Below are 24412 nucleotides of genomic sequence, written 5' to 3'. Positions count from 1 at the left end.
ACCCTGTGCATGCCTTCAACATAGGTTGTCTGCATGGCCTAAACCTGAAGAAGCCCCTGTAGATGAACACTGCAAAACTCCACACTAAGAAATCCATGTGCTGATATACTGGAAAACTTCAACCCCACATTTCACTTGACATATAAACCTAAATAGGTCAATAACAAATAGAACACTTTGCCCCGATATAATTTCCATACCTTTGCAACCAAAATCTAATTTATATCCTTAAAACACACTAAAGTGCTCAATTAGAATACTACGAAAAAGCTTTGGGAACTTTACAATTGGTAGTGGTCCTTTCTCACATCTATACAGAGGAATGTCATCTAATCATAAGAAAGAAACAGAAAGCTGGCGTTTCTTACTATAGGATCCACCACTTCAGTGCTTATCATGATTAAGATTAGTGGAACGCTTAGAGGATCTAAATAGCAAGTTTTATTCTGTTATTCATTTATGCAAAGAAAGAACAACTTTCACTTTCACAAGATTTATGGTTAAAGTAAGTGTTAAGTGGGAGGGTGCCCATCTGAGAACTGAGCAATGCCATCAGTGAAGTCTGGGTCTCAAAATAACAACAGCCCTTTTGAGATGTGACACCACAGACCAAAAGCGCTCTTTTATGGTTAATTGCGAAGAGCTTCTACACTCCAAGACTCAGTAAACAGCTACTATCAAAAACCAAAGGTTGAGCAATTATTGCTTGAAGAATTACCACAATATTTGTATATTATCTGTACTTTTTTCTCCCAAAACATTCCATTGTCTCTGCCATTATTTTACCAGTGTGATCTAGCTTTATCAAGACCCAGGTAAGATGCTAAGCAGAAGATGGTTCATGGAATATGGCATTCGTCTTATCTGGACCATGGAACTTATTTTGTCAGCAAAATACAACATTTGGAGTGTCAATGCACTCCTAAGAAAGGTGTAAGCCTTGGCACCCTGCTTCATTCATACACCATCTTGTCACCATAGATATACCCTTCCCTCGGGCACACACCAACCCACTACAATACATGTGCCACTTGCTCAGTCACATACTGATCCCTGCAAGATGTCTCTCTATCAACTGAACAACTCTTATTCACAACATATTCATCCCTCAGCCAATATGACTCATGAAAGTTATACATTGCTTTGATAATGGAAAGCACCTTCATCTCCTAATCTACAGTCACACTCAGTCCCTCTCACTGCACATACAGGTCACCATGGATCATCTATTACCACCTACAAAAGCATATCTCTTTTAATAATTAAAATAAAGTGAAATCTTGTAATGCATTTGGGCTGTTCAGGCACGTGGGATACACAGGACTCCTTGCCTGAGATACACCTTTACTCATAATAGTGCTCACCTGATATTGGTGACGTACCTGAGAGACATTTAATCTTGTTTTGCCCAAAATTCGCCCCTTTACCAATGTACCACCCACGGGGGCACAGGTGTAGTGTCAACATACCTACAAAATATACACCAAAGTCACAGAACTTGTGTTAGTATATTTATGCACATACCATGAGAGTGTACTCGTCAGCTGGAGCGAGGTGGCACTCAGTGAGGTGCTGAGCTGCCTGAAGCACTCGCATTATACCCTCAAGATGGCATGTTAGCGTGAAGCACTCATGGGCAGCAATCAGGAGTTCAACAGCTGCAGGGAACAAGGGATAGAGAGAGATACGTACCTGAGATGATCACTTTTCATAAACATTGGCAAGAGCAAAGGATGAGAGCGTGTACAGAATCACCCCTTATAGATCTATACTAAACTCTGTAAAGAAAGAAAGAGCATGCAGAAGAGAGAGAAAGTGAGAGAAAGAGAGACAGACTGAAAAAACAGCTTACTTGAGCTTCACCTTGCTTTTGGGAGTAGTAGGTGTTCTTGAGAACATTCAGAAACAAAATAAACCCACCACGATCATTAAGTGTCACAACAGAGGAACATAGAATAACTTTCATGAGCTGGAGAACGCTTCCTGTAGCAGGAGATGGCTCACTGAATCACCATCCGGAAGCAGGGAGGACAATCGCAAACAGAAGTGGCCTGCTTGGGGGCAATTGGGCCCTTTCAGTCATTAGCAAAGCAGGGAGCATTTTTCTGGGCTGAATATAGGAGTAGTTAGCAGTACTTTAGTGTATGGTCACAACTTAGGGCCACACGCAAAGTTAATAGTAGGGCCAGTTTCCAGAACTGGTAGGAATCATGCAGGGGCATAGGCTAGTTTTAGGAGCAGGCAGCATCTTCCATGGACATTAGGCACTTTCTGTAAGAAATGATTGAAGATTCAAGCAGCCAATTTTTAAGAGAGGGTGCAAAGAGGGCAGTGTCAAGTGGCATGACTGACTTCAAGTAGTAGCAAAGGCTTCCAAAGAACGGAGGTCACTAGAGGTCAGTTCAGAGATCAGGCAGCAACTGTACATATGCAGCTTCTAGGAACAGTGGCAGTGCACACGTACAGGGGGGTGTTCCTTGATGAAGGGAATACAGTTGAAAAGAGCAGGGGCAAGTTACAACTGGAGTACAGCTCTAAATGCACAGCAATTACAGACGGCCCACACCCTTCTTACTCACTGCAGTCCAACTCTCCATGTGGCACAGATCCCAGCTTTTCCAAAAGCTCCATGCCCACCAGAGTGGGATCCTGGCATAGCTTTGCCAATTGCAGGAATGTCTCCCTTGAGCTGGGAGGAGAACACACTTGCTTCTGTCCTAAAGAACACGCATAGAAAATGTATTTTAGTTCTCTTAGACCACATACGGAGTCCTAAAACAAACTTGTGAGACGCCTGTACCACTTTTTTTGTGGGTCCAGAGGCTGTACCTATGGAAGTTAAAAGTAACATTTATGCTTTAGCAGACAACGGTCACCAGACGGATAACAGATGCACACCGCTGAAATTGTATGATAAAAGCATCACTGTGCCAGCAGATCAAGGGCCAGATATATCAAAGACCCGTTTTGAATTTTTTAAATAGCGAATTTTAGGAAATCGCTATTTGAGAAATGCAAAATGGGATGTAAGAAAATGGCGAATCCCTAATAGCGATTTCTTAAAATTCGCAATTGCTATTAGGAAATGGGACTTCATTCATCCCTAGGGGCCTCAGGCCCTTAGGTACGAATGGTTTTGCATTTCCTAATTTGCGAATTCCTATTAAGAATTAGCAATTTAGGTAATGCAAATCCAAGGGTGCTGGGGGCCTAAGGCCTCCTTTAATGCACCCCGCAAAGAAATTGTGCACATGTAAAGCGCACACATGCCGTAGGGGCAGCTACATGGCACTTTTAAAAATGATTTATTTTTTAAAATTGCACGTGGTTACCACCAAATCTGAATTTGTGGTAATGGCATTTCCTAAATGCCTAGTTCGCATTTAGGAAATGCATGATACATGTGCATAGGTAACCGCAAATAGGCATTCCCTATTTGCGATTATCTATTTAGGGAATGTTAGAAATGGGGTTTCTGGTTGGCTAGGGTATGCACCTCAGCCAGGCAGAACTTACCCACTCTAGTCAGGGCAAGGGAGTTACACGTCCAAGATAACCCCTGCTCACCCCCTTGGTAGCTTGGCACGAGCAGTCAGGCTTAACCCAGAGGCAATGCGTAAAGCGTTTGCACAACACACACATACATGTGACGCAATATCCCCACCACAAAGGAAACACAACACCAGATTATATGAAAATACACTGTATTGTACACAACATAATTATTAGACCAACATCACATAACAGTACTATCCTGCTACCTTAGCAGTTGTCAGAACGTTACACATTAGTTACTCTGCAAACTAGCAATAGTCACACATAACACACAGGTTACTCAGTATTCTGCAACATAAGCAGTAGTCAGGAAACACGTTATCACATTAGGACACTTGTCATAAGAATATCATAAAACGCCCATAGTAGGAACATTAGAAAATCTATGGCAATTTAGGGAAACATATTAGCAAGTTATGCCCATAGAAGGAACATTTGCACATATATGTAGAAAAGACACTTCATCCAAGTGGATAGGTTAGCATAACATTTCCAGTAGGCCCAACCAGGAACCTTAACAACGTTATCACTGAGGTTATGCAGGGCATAGAACATTATCAGATGCCCATATTATCAGTAGTATCCTATTAGGAGTGCCACAACCACCACCTGATAAGCACCAGCGCTTATTTTATACATGGGGTGGTAATTTCCAGTACGAGAAGCGCAGGAGCTCCTCTTTGGAGAAATACGGTACTCCGAGGAGCACTCGTATACCGGGTGTATCTCCGGCGAAAATAGGGAGCTCGGCAGGATCGGGGCCTCCGGTGAGGGCTCCTTTCCCGTCCTGCGAGCTGTCCGGCAGGATGGTGCTTCTAGGAGCACCGCAGATTTAAGGAAGGAGCTCACTCGCTCCTTCCTCGTCCGATCTCTTTAAAGGGGGGCTCGGCGGAGACGGGGCCCTCGGTGGGGTTCCCTTCCCACTCTGCAGGCTGCCCGAGGCGGAATCCTTCGGAGAGGGGAGGCTGGAGCGGGCCCTCACCACTGGGCCACAAAAGGGGGACCGTGCTCCGTCTCCCGGCGTTGGGAATCACTGGCCCTCAGCTCCGTTACTAGGAGCATTACGGTACTTCTCTGGCCGAGCCTCCATGGCTCGGGAGGCACGACCAGTTGGGCCACGCCCACAGGATTCCTCCGGTGGGGCCCGACGGAGCTCCCCGAGGCCGCACCTGCCCAGCCGGTCCCTGGCAATGCCGGTACCCTTGAGGGGGGCGATCCAAGGATCCAGGCGATCCGCTGCCTTCCTCCCGGGATTAGAGGCCACGACGCTCACCACGTGCAGCAGAACAAGGAATGCCCGGTTGCGGCGGTGATTTCCTTCGCAAAAGAAAAGCACTTTCAAAGCGCTAGGACCTCCTTTACGCCCGGGTTGCGGCGGTGATCTTCTGCAGCAGGTATCCACCAGAGCTCTTTTACCCCAAGCGCTAAGGCAATATTTAAAGAATTCCCCCAAGCGCTGAGGCAATATTTAAAGAAGATCGGTGCAGGGGTCAGGGGCCACGGCACCCTGCCCCTGGGAACAACTACACAAGAAGGAGCATAGGGCTGGTGGGCCCAGCTACAGGCCAGCACAAGGGGTGCAGATGGTGGCAGTTCCTCCTAGTGACCAGGCAGGTCACAGGTCAGCACAGCAGCAGCAGTCCATGGCGGTTTCCTGGTGACTCCATTCATCAGCGTCCTGTGTCCAGTTTCAAGTTCCAAGAATGTTCAAATTGTGGGGAAAATTCCCCTGTACTTATAGTCAGTTCTTACAGTGTTTTACAGTGGTAGGGAGAGGAGGTTCCAGCCAGTTACAACTGGTTCTGGGAGTGCCCCCTCTCTCCTTTCAGCACAGGCTCCAAACATCAGTGGGGGGTTAACGACCCTATTGTGTGAGGCCAGGGCACAGCCTTTACAAATGTAGGTGTGCCCCGCCTCTCCCTTCTCTCAGCCCAGGAAGACTATTCAGTATGTAGATGCACCTCTGTGACACCTCCACCCTCCCTGTGTACAGGCTGTCTGAAAAGTATGCACAAAGCCCCAACTGTCACTCTGCCCAGACGTGGATTGGAGTCAAGCTGCAAAACACCAGAATCATAAGCACAGATAAATGCGCACTTTCTAGAAGTGGCATTTCTGTGATAGTAATAAAAAATACACCCACACCAGTAAGCAGTATTTATTATCACCATCACAACCATACCAAACACGCCTACGCTAGCCCTCATAAATCAGACAATACCCCTACACATAAGGCAGGGCATTTCTAATGCAATCCTATGAGAAGGCAGCACTCACAGCAGTGAGACACCAAGTTAGGCTGTTTGTCACTACCAGGACAGGCCATGCAATATGGCACATGTCCTGCCTTTCTACATACATGGCACCCTGCCCACAGGGCGTACTTTAGGGGTGACTTACATGTAGTAAAAGGGGAGTTCTGGGCCTGGCAAGTAAATTTAGATGCCAGGTCCCTGTGGCAGAAAACTGCGCACACAGGCCCTGCGCTAGCAGGCCTGAGACAGGTTTGAAAGTCTACTTCAGTGGGTGGCGCAAGCAGCGCTGCAGGCCCACTAGTAGTATTTAATTTACAGGCCCTGGGTATAGAGATACCACTGTACAAGGGACTTATAGGTAAATTAAATATGCCAATCAGGTATAAGCCAATCATACCAACTTTAGATGGGAGAGCACCTGCACTTTAACACTGGTCAGCAGTGATAAAGTGCTCAGAGTCCTAGAGCCAACAGCGAAAGGTCAGAAAAACCAGGAGGAAGGAGGCAAAAAGACTAGGGATGACCATGCGTATGGCCAAAAGTACAACACAACCCCCTACTAGCCAAAATCCAGGGGAGAACAATCAATACCTTGATGTACTTTCCTGATTGGGGCGATAGAACAAGGACCCAGGCCCACAACAGCAGGGGCATGTTCCAGTTCTACGCCTTCCTGACTCCACTGGGATCTCTCTGTCAATGCGTCCCAGGCAGCCTAGACCAACCCACGGGGATTCTCTAGCTGCCAATGGCCAGAACCAGGCCCCAGGCCATCTAGGAGCCTCTGGTCTCTGAAACCATAATGAGTGGGGGGCGGTAGCCCCAGGTGCAAAGCAACCTGTCTCCACTCCATCTCTGATCAGTTCAGGGGCTCTACCCTGCCACTGATCCACCAACCTAGGGTCCGCACCCATAGGTTCTACAGGGGCTAGAGGCGAGGCTCTCCTCCCTCTACCCCTCCTTCTAGGATCCCGCCCTCCTCTCCTAGGAGGGGTATCACCAGAATCCACACTTGCCAGGGTGCTGGGTACAGCAGCCCTGCACAACTTTCTCGCCAGCCCAGGATCACTACCTGGCGACTGACCACCCAACCTAGGGACGACACCCTTGGGTTGCACCGGGGTCCGGGGCGGGCTTCCCCCTCCCTGAACCCCACTTCCAGAGTCCTGCGTCTCCCCACCTCGGGAGAAGCCACCAGAAGTTTCACACAGGGGGGTGAGCACACTAACCGCCCCCCCAACCAGGTCAGAGTTTACCCCCTGAACCTGTCTATCTAGTCCAGGGACGACACCCTTAGACTGGACCATTGCCCAGCGAACCAGGACTTCCTTGGGAGCACACCTACCCCCTACCAGATCAGAGCTTACCCCCTGAATCTGGCAATCCAACCCAGAGTCACTACCCTGCGGTTGAACCACTGCCTGGCGCACCAGGACTTCCTTGGGAGCACACGTACTCCCCATCAGGTCAGAGTTTACCCCCTGAACCTGATCATCCAACCCAGAGTCACCACCCTGCGGTTGAATCATTGCCTGGCGCACCAGGACTTCCTGGGGGGCACACCTACCCCCCACAAGGGAAACACTTTCCCCAAGGGCCATACAAGAGTCTGGCTGGCGCAGGTCTCCTGACCTCTGCCCATCTGACAGAGTCTGGATTCCCCCCAGCCCAGAAATGGTCTCACCAAGGTCATTCCTGGGGGGCTCTGCACTCAGAGCTGACCCCTGACCCTCCAGGTTCTCCACTGGGGCCCGCAGCCCCCTCTCAACCCTATGCCTGGATTTCCGCCTCCTCCGCTGTAGAGCTAGACTACCAGACACCAGGACCGGCGGAACGCTATCACCAGCCACCCGCCCAAGTCCTAATGACAAAATGGGATCCTTCTGAACAGCTGGCCCTACGGCACAGGCTAGGCTCACCTCCTGGCGTTCACTCATGGAACCCTCCAGGACCTGGGACTGGAGCTCGGGTACCCTGGGCCTCAGCCCAACCCCATTCCCTCTCCTCTGAGACTGGACATGGGGTGCCTTACCCGCCCCAATACACTGGGACCTACCTGGGACACAAGCCTTTCCCACCACACCTGGTTGGGAAACACCTAGACCACTCTCATTAGGAACACCCCCTAATGTCACACCAGACCCTCTGGTACGCAACCAGAAGTCTGCCTCCTTTGCAAGCTCCCTGGGGTCAGAGAGCTCACACACTGACAAGTGTTGGCGTAACTCTGAAAAACAACAACGAAACAGGTGCTCTCTGAGAATCAGATTAAACAGCCCTTCAAAATTGTTTACTGTGCTACCCTTCACCCATCCATCTAGTGCAATGCAGCAAGCCTCCACAAACTCCTCCCAAGACTGGTGGGACAGTTTCTTACCACCCCTAAACCTTTTTCTGTATTCCTCAGGGGAGAAACCATACTTCACAATCAGTGCGTTCTTCACAGCGGAGTACCCCTCCCTGTCACTCTCTTCTAGAGTCAGTAGGGCATCCCTCCCCTCCTCAGGAATAAAACTCCCTAGGTCAGTTCCCCAATCCTTCTCAGGGATCCTGCGCTCTACCAGAGCCCTCTCATATTCCTTTAACCACTGACGTATGTCACCCCCCTCTTGGAACCTAGGTACCAGATCTATGGGTATGTGAGGAACATCTTTGCTACAGCACTGTACATTGCTGCCACCACTGGACTCCACCTGCAGCGCTGGTGAGTCCAGAACCTTCAGACTGCGCTCTAGAGCGAGTCTTTCTCTGGCAAAGGCCCTCTCTGCCTCTGCCATTCTCTCCTGTACTAAGGCCTTCTCTACCTCAGCCCTTCTCTCCTCAACAGCTAGGCGCGCTAACTGCAACTTCAGGTCCCTCTCTTCCCGCCTATCTCTTAGCTCATCAGGCGTCAAGGAATGAGAGGTAGCCCTGCTTCTTACACTGGACCCAGCAAGGGACTCCCTATCACTGGGGCCTTCCCTGTCAACTGGCGTCCCCAACCGGTCATTCTCACCCTCCTGATCAGTCTCTCTACCACTCTCTAGGGATGAGGTCTGGGAGCCCTCCCATTGGGAACCCTCGCTACACTCAGGATCCTCTGGGTACCCCCTAAGCACACTCCCTCCCTGGGTAAATGTCACAAACCTTTCAAAGAAATTCAGAGATCTCTTGAGGTCCCCTTCTACAGGCAGCCCTCTCTCTCTACAGAACCCCTCTAATTCCTCCTGCGTGTAAAACGGCAGGTCCTCTAAATCAAAGGTAAGCCCCATCTTAAAAAGGTACAAATAACTCAACTGTGACAACCACAATACCCAAGCGTGAGAACTGAAAACAGGAAAAATGACCAAAGAGAGAAAGTTAAGAGAAGCCAAACATGTGATGGTCTAAACGAAATCCTTATAGTGAAATAATGAGTCACAATGGTATTGTGCAAGCGCAAGTCCTATCCTCACCGCTGACTTCCAATGTTAGAAATGGGGTTTCTGGTTGGCTAGGGTATGCACCTCAGCCAGGCAGAACTTACCCACTCTAGTCAGGGCAAGGGAGTTACACGTCCAAGATAACCCCTGCTCACCCCCTTGGTAGCTTGGCACGAGCAGTCAGGCTTAACCCAGAGGCAATGCGTAAAGCGTTTGCACAACACACACATACATGTGACGCAATATCCCCACCACAAAGGAAACACAACACCAGATTATATGAAAATACACTGTATTGTACACAACATAATTATTAGACCAACATCACATAACAGTACTATCCTGCTACCTTAGCAGTTGTCAGAACGTTACACATTAGTTACTCTGCAAACTAGCAGTAGTCACACATAACACACAGGTTACTCAGTATTCTGCAACATAAGCAGTAGTCAGGAAACACGTTATCACATTAGGACACTTGTCATAAGAATATCATAAAACGCCCATAGTAGGAACATTAGAAAATCTATGGCAATTTAGGGAAACATATTAGCAAGTTATGCCCATAGAAGGAACATTTGCACATATATGTAGAAAAGACACTTCATCCAAGTGGATAGGTTAGCATAACATTTCAAGTAGGCCCAACCAGGAACCTTAACAACGTTATCACTGAGGTTATGCAGGGCATAGAACATTATCAGATGCCCATATTATCAGTAGTATCCTATTAGGAGTGCCACAACCACCACCTGATAAGCACCAGCGCTTATTTTATACATGGGGTGGTAATTTCCAGTACGAGAAGCGCAGGAGCTCCTCTTTGGAGAAATACGGTACTCCGAGGAGCACTCGTATACCGGGTGTATCTCCGGCGAAAATAGGGAGCTCGGCAGGATCGGGGCCTCCGGTGAGGGCTCCTTTCCCGTCCTGCGAGCTGTCCGGCAGGATGGTGCTTCTAGGAGCACCGCAGATTTAAGGAAGGAGCTCACTCGCTCCTTCCTCGTCCGATCTCTTTAAAGGGGGGCTCGGCGGAGACGGGGCCCTCGGTGGGGTTCCCTTCCCACTCTGCAGGCTGCCCGAGGCGGAATCCTTCGGAGAGGGGAGGCTGGAGCGGGCCCTCACCACTGGGCCACAAAAGGGGGACCGTGCTCCGTCTCCCGGCGTTGGGAATCACTGGCCCTCAGCTCCGTTACTAGGAGCATTACGGTACTTCTCTGGCCGAGCCTCCATGGCTCGGGAGGCACGACCAGTTGGGCCACGCCCACAGGATTCCTCCGGTGGGGCCCGACGGAGCTCCCCGAGGCCGCACCTGCCCAGCCGGTCCCTGGCAATGCCGGTACCCTTGAGGGGGGCGATCCAAGGATCCAGGCGATCCGCTGCCTTCCTCCCGGGATTAGAGGCCACGACGCTCACCACGTGCAGCAGAACAAGGAATGCCCGGTTGCGGCGGTGATTTCCTTCGCAAAAGAAAAGCACTTTCAAAGCGCTAGGACCTCCTTTACGCCCGGGTTGCGGCGGTGATCTTCTGCAGCAGGTATCCACCAGAGCTCTTTTACCCCAAGCGCTAAGGCAATATTTAAAGAATTCCCCCAAGCGCTGAGGCAATATTTAAAGAAGATCGGTGCAGGGGTCAGGGGCCACGGCACCCTGCCCCTGGGAACAACTACACAAGAAGGAGCATAGGGCTGGTGGGCCCAGCTACAGGCCAGCACAAGGGGTGCAGATGGTGGCAGTTCCTCCTAGTGACCAGGCAGGTCACAGGTCAGCACAGCAGCAGCAGTCCATGGCGGTTTCCTGGTGACTCCATTCATCAGCGTCCTGTGTCCAGTTTCAAGTTCCAAGAATGTTCAAATTGTGGGGAAAATTCCCCTGTACTTATAGTCAGTTCTTACAGTGTTTTACAGTGGTAGGGAGAGGAGGTTCCAGCCAGTTACAACTGGTTCTGGGAGTGCCCCCTCTCTCCTTTCAGCACAGGCTCCAAACATCAGTGGGGGGTTAACGACCCTATTGTGTGAGGCCAGGGCACAGCCTTTACAAATGTAGGTGTGCCCCGCCTCTCCCTTCTCTCAGCCCAGGAAGACTATTCAGTATGTAGATGCACCTCTGTGACACCTCCACCCTCCCTGTGTACAGGCTGTCTGAAAAGTATGCACAAAGCCCCAACTGTCACTGCCCAGACGTGGATTGGAGTCAAGCTGCAAAACACCAGAATCATAAGCACAGATAAATGCGCACTTTCTAGAAGTGGCATTTCTGTGATAGTAATAAAAAATACACCCACACCAGTAAGCAGTATTTATTATCACCATCACAACCATACCAAACACGCCTACGCTAGCCCTCATAAATCAGACAATACCCCTACACATAAGGCAGGGCATTTCTAATGCAATCCTATGAGAAGGCAGCACTCACAGCAGTGAGACACCAAGTTAGGCTGTTTGTCACTACCAGGACAGGCCATGCAATATGGCACATGTCCTGCCTTTCTACATACATGGCACCCTGCCCACAAAAACCAGGAGGAAGGAGGCAAAAAGACTAGGGATGACCATGCGTATGGCCAAAAGTCCAACAGGGAATCACTATTTTTTTCCTTAAATTGTACTGCAATACCTTTAATAAATCCTGAAAGGCTATTTTACATTCGCAAACGGTAGAATTTTGCGATTTGCACCGTTTGCGAATGCAAAATTGTTTGATACATCAGGCCCGAAATGCAGCATGATCCTCAAAACTACAGAATATGTTTGGAGAACTAATCTTATTTTAAGAGCATTTAATCACTTAATATCAAAGGTAAACACAGTTCTCAAACCACCTACTACAACTGTAATGTGGTTGCACCATCGCTCCACCCAAAAAGTCAACGAAAAGGTAGCAGAATGCAAGCTTAGAAGTATAACAATTTGAAAACAGAATATTTCCTTATTCACACTACAGAATTTATTGTAACATTTTTGTGACGTCCTCTGAATCACCAAATATTTTCTATTAGAGGCAGTCTTTTCTTGAAACGCAGAGCAGCCTTATGAGCCACTGCCCTTTTCTGCAGATTCAGAAAAGACTATGTTGTACGATGAACATTTAATTCAAAGTTCAACATCAGAAGCTTTAAAACGGAAGACACCACATATTTCATTCAGCAGCAAGAACCACGGGGACTGTGGGATCAGGTTCCAGCTGAAAAACAAAGCTTGTGTTCTTAGTAACTTTAACAATCCTTATTTATTTTGCCAGAGAATCTAATTAGACAAACACCAAGAGCCAATCAGATTTGTGAAAGCTTTGTCTTGAGACTATTGTCGCAGCTTTGTGCCTTAATCTATGTTCTGTGCCTTATTGCTGTTGAGTGTCTATAAATGCACACAGACGATGCAATGACATCACCCTCCTTATCCATTCAGTGTTTAGGCAAAATATGAGGAAAAAATATTGCGTCATGAACATGTGGAGGTCGCCACTAGGTAGTTACAGTTAGGTCTGCTTTTCCATACAAAGCAAGTTTTTTCGTTTGTTAGTAACTTTGGCCCCATTTGTCGAATCTTCACAAAACTTTCCAAAACAAAGTTCATTCAACTCAGCTCCTTTCTGGAAAGTTTGGGGGTGATCCATCAAGCGGGGGCTGAGAAAAATGGGGGGGGGGCCCAAAACTCAAAATCCCCATGCATTTTCGATGAACTTCTTTAGACAAGGATACAGCAAAAACTGCTGAAAGAAACTACACCACATTTGGCAGGAAGCAAGATCTTGGTCTGCAGATTGTGCTTCTGGTGATCCGCTGTAAATGCGTTCAGTTGTTTTTGAGAAATTAAGGGACAAAAATATTTGTACATCTGGACAGTTGGGTCCGCGAGGGTCTCGAAAGACTTTTGCAGGGACGCAACTTTGAAAACAGAGCATTCTGATTGGCTCAGGGAGCTGTATTTCCCTTGGGCTATCTCACTCCCGCAGGGGATTATACTCCTGCGGGAGCGAGTGCTCTGAATGACTACTAGTATGAGAAAGTATTTGCTGGCAGCCATTACAGGACTCTAGGACTTAGTCCTCTGTCCTGAAGTTCTAAAAAAAACATAATATAAGGGGGTAGGGCGGGGATATCCTGATCCCTTCAGCCCCATGGGGAAGGACCCAGGGAGACAACTCTCCCGCATACCCTGGGCCAAAAAAAACAGATGAAAAAAAGATGGTAAAAATGCTGCGATCTGCAGGGACTCCTGCAACCAGGCCATGTTTATTGTGTTTATGCCCTGGACAGCCCACACCCAGGATTGTGTTCATGATCTGGAGTGGGGGGCTGCATGGCTGCCTCCCTGACCCCCCCAAAGGCCCTGGGAAGCTGAACCCATGGGCCAAAATTTGTTTATAAGGGGAGTAGGGCAGCGTGGTCCCCCCTCTTCGATCATCCTGAGGTCCCAGGGAGCCCACCTATAGGGCCGAAATTACATTATCTCAGGAGGAGGGCCATATCGCCAGAGGAGGTAGCATCTTCCATGCCCCCTGAGAAGAACCCAGGATGTGGCACGCTTCTTCCTAAGCTAGGCAGTCCCCAAACTAGTATGGTGGCTCCGCATGGCAGCACCCCTAGCTCTAACCAAGTCAGCGCTGCATGTCAGCATCTGTGCCTTTAAATCGGTACTTAGGCAAAATCTTACAAAGAGCCTTGTGGATCTGCATTCACACCTGGGCACACAAGTGGCAGACCTTAGAGTTGATGTGGACTCAGCTGGACCTCGAATTGCAGAGACAGAGGCACACCTGGAAACAGTTTTGGCAACCCACTTCGCTACGGCAGAGAATTGTACCACACTGGAAGACCAACTAAAGAAGGCCATTGAGAAACGTGAAGACCTGGAAAACTGAATCGAGAACACCTTTGTCTCAGTGGGCTAAGCGAAGAGATCCTGGATACCAGCCTAGAAACCTTTGTGGTGGGAATGCTTTATTCCCCACTGGTTGACACCCACACTGAAATAACGATAAACAGGATACACTGAGCCGGCCCCAAGATACAGTGACAACAGCAGCGACCCGGAGAAGTGCTCATTAAATTCCACTACTATTTGGAGAAGGAGAAAGTCCTACTTCCTGCTAGAAAAGTGAGTGAGGTGAGCATCCAAAACTACTCCTGCACAATCTTCCAGGACATATCCCAATTAACGCTGCAGATGCAAGCAGCGTTTCGACAATAACTAAGAAGCTTTAAAAAAATGGCATTTGCTATAGATGGATATATTCCTTTGGACTCTCCTTGGAATTCAGTGACAAACGCCACATCATCACAGATGTCCAACAAGCAGCCTTATTACTGGGCATCACGCTTGGCACTACGCCGGCCAGTCCGTCCCCAACAGACTCGGAACCAAGACCCTCCTGATGACGACAGGAGGGCAGTCGAAACATATGACCATGGGCTTGACTGCACCTGCCTAGTAGGGACCGGGATAGTTTGCCAGAGGGATTTTTTGAGTTAACTGACCAACACCCACTGGAGGGCTGAAAGATAAACCCAAGTGAGCACCACAGGGGGTCAGGAACAGCTCCAGCTAAGCTATGGCCCAGCAGGTTGGGATGGTACAGACCAACAATTTGGATTGTCCATGTACACTGAGCTACCAACAAGGACCCACATTGCTTGACCTGGGGGAATGATGCCTGAAGGGTGGCTGAGGAAAGGAGATAGAGCCCCTATGAAGCACACTGTGCAAATGAAAAACAAGTGGTGAGCCGGGGACTAGGAGGATGGAGGACCACACCCCAGACAGAGAAGGGAGTGGCAGCCCCCGCACTTATGGTGGATTACCTGATGCCACAGATATTAAAAACTCTGTGACTTTATCCATGGCATGGCTGAGTGAGAACGGGAGGGAGACCCACAGAATTCTTGCTGGTGAATTGGCTCTGACCAATTAGAACTATTCAGGTCTGGGGGAGCAGATTCAGCCACTGAGAAGGGCCTCTGGCCCCTGTACCCAGTGATGCAGGGGATAGCTACAGTCCTCACCCACCGATTAGGGGAGTAACTAGATATCACCCCTGCTGTGTGTAAATAATGGCATCTGTTTTTCTGTTTAAGTTTTTTTAAAAATCTTTTCTGCTTTAGGAATTGTTTCTGGGAAGATGGGAATTTGGGGGGAGGGAACAACACAGTGTCCACCACACCAAATGCCCACGGTTGCCTCTGAGATCTACCGTGCCTGCATATCATCAATTTATACATCATAATGATTCAAATTAACTCACTTATACACAAGTACTGATATCGGCCAATAAACTGGGGCTTTGAGTATCCCAACCAAATATCATATGCCTCCAGGAAACCAATCTCTTAAGTAAAGATCAGGGAAAATTGAAACATGTAGCATTTCACACTAAATGCCACCCCTCAGCCAGCAATAAACAAAGGGGAGTGGCAAAATAACTGAGATGCAATCTAACCATGACAGTTTCACATACCAAAATGGATAGAGAGGCTAGATAACTCATTTCAGTCTGGGGCCTTGAAGGTCGACCTCTCACCATAGCCACGGTATATGCACCTAACTCTGCCTAAGATTCCTTCCCAATTAACCTCCTGAAAAAATTGGCTGGTGTGGCCAAAGGTGACAATGTTCTGACCAGGGATCTCAACATTGCATGAGACTGTCACAAAGAAAGGTGGGCAGGGCAAGATACGCACGAAGGAGCTTTTTCCAAAAAGCTGAAAAAGAACCTTGAAGAAATGGGTCTTGCTGAGTTTTCTTTTATTCAAAGCTTCATCTGGGATAGTGCACAGAGACCTAACTTCAATTCTTGATTTCAGATTTGAGTTTCAAGAGGAACCTTTTATTAACATGTTAAAAAGTAGATATTCAACTTTCTGGTTGGTGTTTAGAGGTTTTTTTTTTTATTGCATGCTTGTCTTTTCTTACCTCATTTTGCTTTTTGGAATTGCCCCAGCGGTAGAAAAGACCCGTTTGGGCTGGTCTTTATTATCTGCATCATGTCTGGCTGGGCCAATCCTGTGCATATTATTAGCTTTTGTTGAGTATGTTGCTGTTGTTCCTTACCCTCGGCATCTGCTGCAACAAGATTATCAGACATTGTCTCTCTTGGTTTGGCCAGAGACCTGGTTTGAGCAGAGCAATTTATAGTCAAAATGACTGTGTTGTACCCTTGACTGTTAGATGCCTTTTGCTCAGAGGTTTCCTTTAACTCAGTAAGGAGCAAATTTACAGTCTCAGAGAGAGTCACCAGTTTATGCAGAAATGGCAAACAGTTGCATGTCGCCTTATGAGGCTGGGTCCAGATCAGCGATTTTCTTATTAATCCCAGATACGAACACAGCCAGAGTATTTAAAATACTGATTTGGATGTCAATTTTATTAGCTTGGCAATTCTTCGCTTCCACTGATCGTTGGAGAGTTTTAAGCAAGGATGGACGAATTCCTCCTGTCAAGTCCCTCTAATTGCTACTCTCAGCTAATTTAGCTTTGCTGTTTAATGGGGCATTGTTGACGTTATCATTGGTGTATGTGGCCAGCATGTTTCCCACTCTTGGGTACTTAAATATGAGAGATCTTTTGCTGGCTCAAGAGTATATTGGCAAGTGGGGGTCCATGCAACGATACACAAGGAATTAATGGGCTTAGAAACTATGCTTAGTGAGGGTAGCACTCCAGTCACAGGCCACACAAGAAGGAAATCGCCAACTACTCACAGCTACAGAGGCGCATGCTCAACTAATAGAACAACTACGCTACCTTGACCTTAGAGTGTATCAAGCAAGGATGCATGTTGAAGGGAACAAGTCGGGACACCTACTGGCCTGCCTGCTGCGTAGCCCGACCTCCACACCACTGACCACAACGCTAAGACTGTCCTCCACTCGCCTGATTACCACACAAGCAGAAATACATGATGCTTTTACTGTGTACTACTGAGCCTTATATAACCACTGCTAGTAAACAGAACCAAGAAGATATGGGCCTTCATGCAGGAACTAGTCCTCCCACTGCTGCGCCCCTCTGATGTAGAAGCCCTTAATGCGCCTATTACGACACAAGATTTATGTAAGGCAATACAGTCCTCAGCTACAGGGAAGACCCAGGGAATAGATGGGTACACTATTTAGTTTAATAAAGCCTATCTACGGTTATTAACATCCAAACTGTTAGACGTCTACAAGGTGGCATTACAGGAAGGATGGCTCCCACCGTCTCTGTTGGAATCCTTGCTAATATCTCTGCCCAAACCCGGGAAAAACCCGCAAGAACTAACTTCTTATTGTCCCCTTCCAATGCTTGGGTCAGATTATAAAATCTTGGGCAAACTAATAGCCTCTAGGCTCCTGGCACAGATACCCCACCTAATACATTTAGACCAGAACGGCTTTGACCCGGGCAGATCCACAACACTTAACATACGTTGATTGTACAAAATAATGGAAAGTGCTCCAACTCAATGGCCATATGTGGCGTGTCTGGTCTTATACCTCGAAAAAGCGTTTGATACACTGGACTGGAGGTACATGTTTTCCACCATAGCTGCCTTTCGCATCACGGGCCACATGAATAAGCTTATACAACTTTTATATTGGGATCCTATAGCCCGAGTAAAGACAGGACAGTGCATTTTCCCTGCCTTCCCGGTGACGAGAGGCATGCAGCAAGGCTGCTTCCCATGTCCGCCGCTCTTCACCTTGGCAATGGAGTTGCTGGCAAGGAACCAGTAACTCCTGTCTCGCAATTGAAGCCTATTTATGATATTGTCATCTGAATAATGTGATACTTGGTGTACAATATGTACAATGATAATGTAACAGATTCATAATACAGGGAGGAGCCAAGATGGCGACCGGGAAGGACGCTTAATAAAGCGATCCGTCTCGGACTCGCCACTAAATAACTGTGGGGCGCCCCAGGGACGCTAACATCCCGGAACGAGGGAGAGACCCGTTTCGGGAGCCTCTCTCCCCTCGCTGGCGGCTCCGGAGGCGTTCGCACGTCCGAGAAGGGAGGCTGATGTCCAACAACGCTGCATCGAGAACCGCCGCTGCCTTCTTTCCTCGTTGCGAGGATCGGAGCTCCGTCCTGGAGCCCCGGAGGTGAGGTGGGGGTGTGGCGGCGGGGGGACCCCTTTGAGATTCCTCCCCACTGCTGGCGTGGGGGGGGAAAGGTGAAGTGGAGGATTAACGGACGGGGACCCCTGGGGGTGCCCCCTTTGACCCGCAGACCGGCAGCAAGACGTGCCCCCCCTCGATCTAGGGGGGCCACGAAGAGAAATCCACGGAGCGCCTCTGGGGCGCCCGTGACTCGGAGGTGGAGGGGGGGCCTTCTCCCTGCGCCCCCTGCCTGTACTTGGTGGCTCCAGCAATCTCTGAACGCCCGTGGGCCACGCAGGAAGCGCCCTTTCAAGGAAATTACGTCCCCCACCAATCCCCGACACAGGGATTTGAACCCTGCATGGCAGCTTAAAACAGAGAAGCGGGCACACGGCGGCTTACGTCGAGGGAGTGGGGGGCCCTCGCCCAGGCCCTGGGTTGCCCCGGCCGGCTGCGGTACTGCCGGGGGCGCGCAAGCCTCGCCCTCCCCCCGCCATCCATCTCCCTCCCGCCCGTGATGGCTGAGGGGCCTGGAAGCGGGCAGATTTTGACCGCATGAACAAGAATTCACCCCGAAAAATACCAGGTGGGACGAAACCTAAAGAACTGAAGCGTACACCGGAGTGGACCCGCGAGAACACACAGCCCCCCTCGCCCGTCCAACCCAGGGAACGAGGGAGTCCGCGTGGGTGCAAGAGGAACAGGGTCCCACAAGTCGAGACAAAATGGCCGGGAGATCTAAATCAGCGAGGAGCCAGGACCGGAACACGCATGGACTAGCGTCTGGAGATCAACAACCCATGCCTACCCTACAGTCGCTGGAATCCACACTTCTGGCACACTCCTCGCAATTCGAGAAAGTACTTCAAGCAATCATGGACACAAAAATTTCATTGGAGAACAGAATAGACACGGTATCTCAAGACCTGAATATTCTTAGAGCAGACCACCGCAAATTATCCGAAAAAGTGAAGTCAACGGATGAGGCGCTAATCGAACTGAACCCCAAAGTAGCGGACAACCAAAAACAAATTCTCCGCCTGGACCTAGAGGTAAAAACACTGCTGAGAAGAGCAGAGGAGGCGGAGGGCAGGTCCCGCCTTAAAAATATACGGTTTCTCGGATTCCCGGAAAAATCACTGGATCAAAATTCAGAGCTTTTGTTGGAACACTGGTTAACTAAAGAGGTCCTGAATGGAGCCCCATCGAACTTTTTCTCAGTTGAAAGAGCACACAGGATTCCCGGACGTCCCCCAGTGTCGGGCCAGCCCCCACGACCGCTGATAGCCAGGTTCCTGAACTTTAGAGACCGGGATGCGATACTGCAACAATTCCACAACAAAGGCCCATTCCAGTACGAGGACTCAACTGTTCACGCCTATCCAGACTTCACTCAAGAAGTGCAAAGACAACGTAACTCCTTCGCCCAAATAAAGCTAGGTCTCCGCGAACATGACAAAGTATGCTTTATTATTCCCCGCCAAATTAAGAGTACTAACAGATGAACGCACCCACGTATTCACCTCGCCCGAGGGCGCATGGACATGGATGCATGCCAAGGGGATCGCCCATCCCCGAGAAGCAACCGGAGCCGACGAAAACTGGTCAACAGCATCCTCACGGAAACGCTCCAAGAGGCGCCCAAGGGGTCAACCCACGGAGAAACAGGCTGCGGAAGAGAGAGCTAGGGCCTTGAAAGAAACTCCCCTGCTGACACAGAACTCTTTCGAGACTCTCAGGACCCACCAGGAGGAGGGCTCGGAGTCGGACTCGATAAGTTCGGATTCCACACTAACGGAGTCGCTGAGGGGCCCAGAGATCACCCCCCGGTCCGCAGATATACTCTGAACAAGCGTCGCCAACCTGTCCACACGGCGGGACCCGCCGCCACAGCTGGAGAGTAGAACTGAACATTGTGTGCTTCACTGGTAGCGGTTGGACACACCGTCTGAACTTATGTATCCTTGTTCTTCTGCGCTTAGAAATAACTCCTTTATTCATACTGCGCGCAATCGGCGGCGGTGCGCGGCTGGGGGGGACGGATTGCTGCGTCCTTGGGGCGCCCCACACCACCCGCAGACCGTGTCTGCAGAAGGATGCGAGCCCCTATAATGAGCAGCACCCGGATAGTATTATTGCTCCCCCGCAGATATCCACATTGACACAGTTCATGTCGCGCCCCCAAGGGGGGCGCAGTTCCTTGTTAGTTCACAGTTGGGGACTGGATCCAGTTGGGGAGAGAGGGAGGGTAATCACTAGTTTGTACACCACGGGACTGCGCATAACACAGGATACATGGCTGGGAGCGGGGGACCGGGCTGCTGTGGCGGCGGGGGAAGGGGAAACTGTTTGGGCCCTGTCGGAGGGCAGAAAGCCAGGCGCGCCCTCACAAAATAAATATGGCTCAACCTACAGCCTATAACACACACAAATATGACATAGTCACCTGGAATGTCAGGGGCCTCGGGAACCATAGCAAAAGGGCCAGGGTGCATGCACGACTTAAACGCCAGGGCACACATATTGCAAACCTACAAGAAACCCATCTGCGGGATCCAGACTTACAAGAACTGCGGAGCAAATGGGGAGGACAGATTGTAGGCACATCTTATTCAAACTTTGCGAGAGGGGTCCTCATATGGATAGCAGGGAGCGTCCCATTTCTCCAAACATCATATAGGACAGATCAGGAAGGCAGGTATGTGGGGGTGGAGGGTAAATTAGACGGCAAACAATTATCACTTATAGGGGTATATGCCCCCAACACTGCGCTACCCGAGTTCCTGAGCACGCTCACCCCAGCATTATTAGCGAACCCCGGAACACCCGCTATATGGGGTGGAGACTTCAATAACACCCCGGACCCGACACTGGACAGGTCTAACCCCCCCACACATCTAGCGGCCAACAGATGCCCCAGGCGCCCATTATCAACATGGGCCAGTGATATATGGCGTATGAAGCACCCACAACACAGAGAATATTCATTTTACTCAGTACCACACAAAGTGCACACCAGGATAGATTTACTATGGGGAACTCAGGAAATTTGCACAGTAACCAGCGGGATTGAATACCTAGCCAAGACACTATCAGACCACTCGCCGCTTAAAATAACTCTGGACTGGGGCAGGAGGCGTCAAGCGATCCCAACTTGGAGGCTACAAGTGGAAGCGCTACAGGACCCAGCATTCACAGACACACTGAGAACAGCACTAAAACAGTATTGGGAAATAAACGCTGGCACCACAAACTTGAGAGCAGTGGAGTGGGACGCACACAAATTAGTGATTCGTGGGCACTGTATTTCTACTACATCTGGGGTGAGACGCACACTCCATGCAGAGGTTAGCAAGCAGGAAAAGAAACTAAGAGCACTAGAAAATGCAGTAGCCCGTAACGTAACGCCATACACGTCATTAAAAGATGCGCGTGCAGAATACGCAGCCGCCGACGCCACATTACGCCTTCATGACTACAAATACCACTTGACTAGATTACAAGCTGATGGCAATAGATCGGGTAGGCTGCTCGCATGGCTCCTACGGGAGGAACGGCAATGCCCTCCAATTGGGGCAATAGGGATAGGTGCAGGCGTACTAGTAACCACGCAGGAAAAAATAAACGTTGTGTTCAGGGAATACTACACACAACTCTACACTACACGCACATCATGCACTCCCCAACAACTCAGGTCTTTTCTGGCGGACTCCTCCCTGCCCCAACTCACACACACTGACAAAGAGACACTAGAGGCCCCCATTACACTAGGTGAACTCAACCAGGCCCTTGAACAATTACCTAGAAATAAAGCCCCAGGGGCAGACGGCCTGCCATCAGAATATTATTTCACCTTTGCGTCACACCTTAACGCACACCCCCTAAAAGTAATTGAAAAAGCAGAGGTTAACGGAACTCTGCCCCCTACAATGAGAGAAGCAATGATAGTGGTCCTTCCGAAACAGGGGCGTGACCCCACTGACGTTAAGTCCTACAGACCCCTGTCCCTGCTAAACCTAGACTGCAAAATACTTGGTAAAATCCTAGTCAACAGGCTAGCTCCTCACATGCACACTTTGGTACACGAGGATCAGAATGGATTTATCCCAAAAGGCAACACCTTCCTCAACATTCGTAGGCTGCTGAGCGTAATGGGCGACACCCCCCCGAGTGCATATGAGGAAGCGGTGATCTCACTAGACATCGAAAAAGCGTTCCATACACTAGAATGGGACTTTCTGTTTGCCACCATGCAGCGAATGGGTATTTGCCCAAAATGTATAAGCTGGGTACGCATTCTGTACATTAACCCACAGGCCAGGGTGAAAATAGGGGGAGTCATATCAGAGAGCTTCTTGATTAGCAGGGGAACAAGACAGGGGTGCCCCCTGTCCCCCTTTTTGTTCGCCCTGGCGATGGAGCCACTGGCTGCGCGTATCCGTGCAAAAAAAGAAGAATGGGGGGTGGTACGGAGCGGCACCTCCCACACCATATCATTGTACGCAGATGACACCTTGATATATATACGCAGCACCAAGGAGGTGCTGCCCTCGGTGATGTCACTGCTGTCGGAGTTTGGAGGAATCTTGGGCTTGATAGTTAATTGGGGGAAATCCTGCATATTCCCGTTGGTCAGCTGGCCCTCAGCGAAACGAGAGAATACCCCATCAGGCCAATTAAAATGGTGCTTCGACACATTTAAATACCTAGGGGTCAACGTCTACCACAGAGCAGAGGACCTCAGGGACGGCAATCTGGGGAGAGCTGTGACCTCTATAAAGAGCTCAATGCGGTTCTGGAATAAACTACCACTCTCACCACTGGGAAAGGTTGCCATAGCCAACATGCTGGTACCACCCAGGCTGCTGTATTACTTTGCGGCCCTGCCGATCCTTATCCCCAGAAACTTTTTCAACAGTTTAAATTCTGCACTAGTACAGCTGGTGTGGGGCGAGGGCAGAAGGCGGGTCGCACTCACCACACTACATCACCCGGTGGCGGCGGGTGGACTGGGCGCTCCTAACTTTGAGCTCTATTCCGCGGCCGCACAGCTGCAGTGGATCTTAAATTGGATCCATAGACCCAGCTCAGCAGAAGCGACCTGGCTGAAAACCCGACTTCAGGGAGTCCCCCTACTTGAGTGGCTTATGGACAAACAAATCAAAAGCATACGTGTAAACCCACTGATGGCAGCAGCACACGCATGCTGGAAGAAGTACATCCAAAAAGATGCCAAAAAACTTCCCTACTCACCGCTCCTACCACTAGAAGGGCTCCCAGGATGGGTGGAAGCCGGATCTCATTCGACCACACAGTGGGAGAATGTTTCGAGGAAGGAAAACTAATGTCCTTCGAAGCCATACAGGCCCTTACAGAGATCAGCCCAGGGTAATTTCTGGCATACCATGCAATATGCCACGCCATTAGAAACACATGGGCGTCTGGGGACTCCGAACCAAGCACCTCCGCTACTCTGCACCATATGCTGAGCTGCAATACCCGAGTAAAAGCAGTCTCAAATACATATAAACTTCTGAACAAGCCCCCGGAATTAAATCTGCAGAAGGCTTGGGAGAGGTGGAACGCCGTACTGCCTGCCTCGATCTCAGAGACAGAATGGCCAAAAGCCCTGAGTCACACACGTGCAGTCTCAAGAAACCCCAGATTCCTATACACACAGTTTAATTACCTACATCAGACATACTTGGCCCCAGCCAGGATTAAACGTATGTTTCCCGGGACGGACCCAACTTGCCCCAGATGCAAAACCCCGGCAGCACAGTTTTATCACATGGTCTGGGAATGCCCGCGGTTGCGGGGGGAATGGGCTGGGGTGACCACAGTACTGTCGGAAATGACTGGCCTAGACCTGGACGTGAATCCCAAATCCTGTCTACTTGGCCTCAGGACAAGGACGAAAAGAAGCAAACATATGCACAGATTTGTAGACTTGGCTTATGCAATGTACAAAAGACTGATAGCCATGAACTGGAAGGCCCCCAAGGCACCTGACCTCGGGGCCTGGCTCACTCTCACGCTCCGCTGGGCACATGCTGAATATCAGGTACTAACGAAATTGGCGCGGGGGGTACTGCGGCACTCAGGCTGCGAAGCCT

General features: G+C 49.6%; 1 protein-coding gene across 4 annotated transcripts in view; it reads right to left on the bottom strand.

Annotated features, from left to right (window-relative positions):
- The window catches only part of SPG11 (SPG11 vesicle trafficking associated, spatacsin), a 579875-nt gene that overhangs the window by 100725 nt on the left and 454738 nt on the right, over window positions 1-24412 (bottom strand). For all 4 annotated transcript variants that reach the window (XM_069222954.1, XM_069222953.1, XM_069222956.1 and 1 more), the window contains 2 exons: window positions 2580-2717; window positions 1525-1658 (listed from right to left, as the gene is read on the bottom strand). In XM_069222954.1, coding sequence (XP_069079055.1) covers window positions 1525-1658; window positions 2580-2717 — 272 coding nt within the window. The remainder of the gene's footprint in view (window positions 1-1524; window positions 1659-2579; window positions 2718-24412) is intronic.

The sequence above is a fragment of the Pleurodeles waltl genome, chromosome 3_1 (genome assembly GCF_031143425.1).
Source record: "Pleurodeles waltl isolate 20211129_DDA chromosome 3_1, aPleWal1.hap1.20221129, whole genome shotgun sequence".
Taxonomy (NCBI): Eukaryota; Metazoa; Chordata; class Amphibia; order Caudata; family Salamandridae; genus Pleurodeles; species Pleurodeles waltl.
The sequence above is the reverse complement of the archived record's forward strand: the minus strand, read 5'-3'. Positions and strand labels throughout refer to the sequence as shown.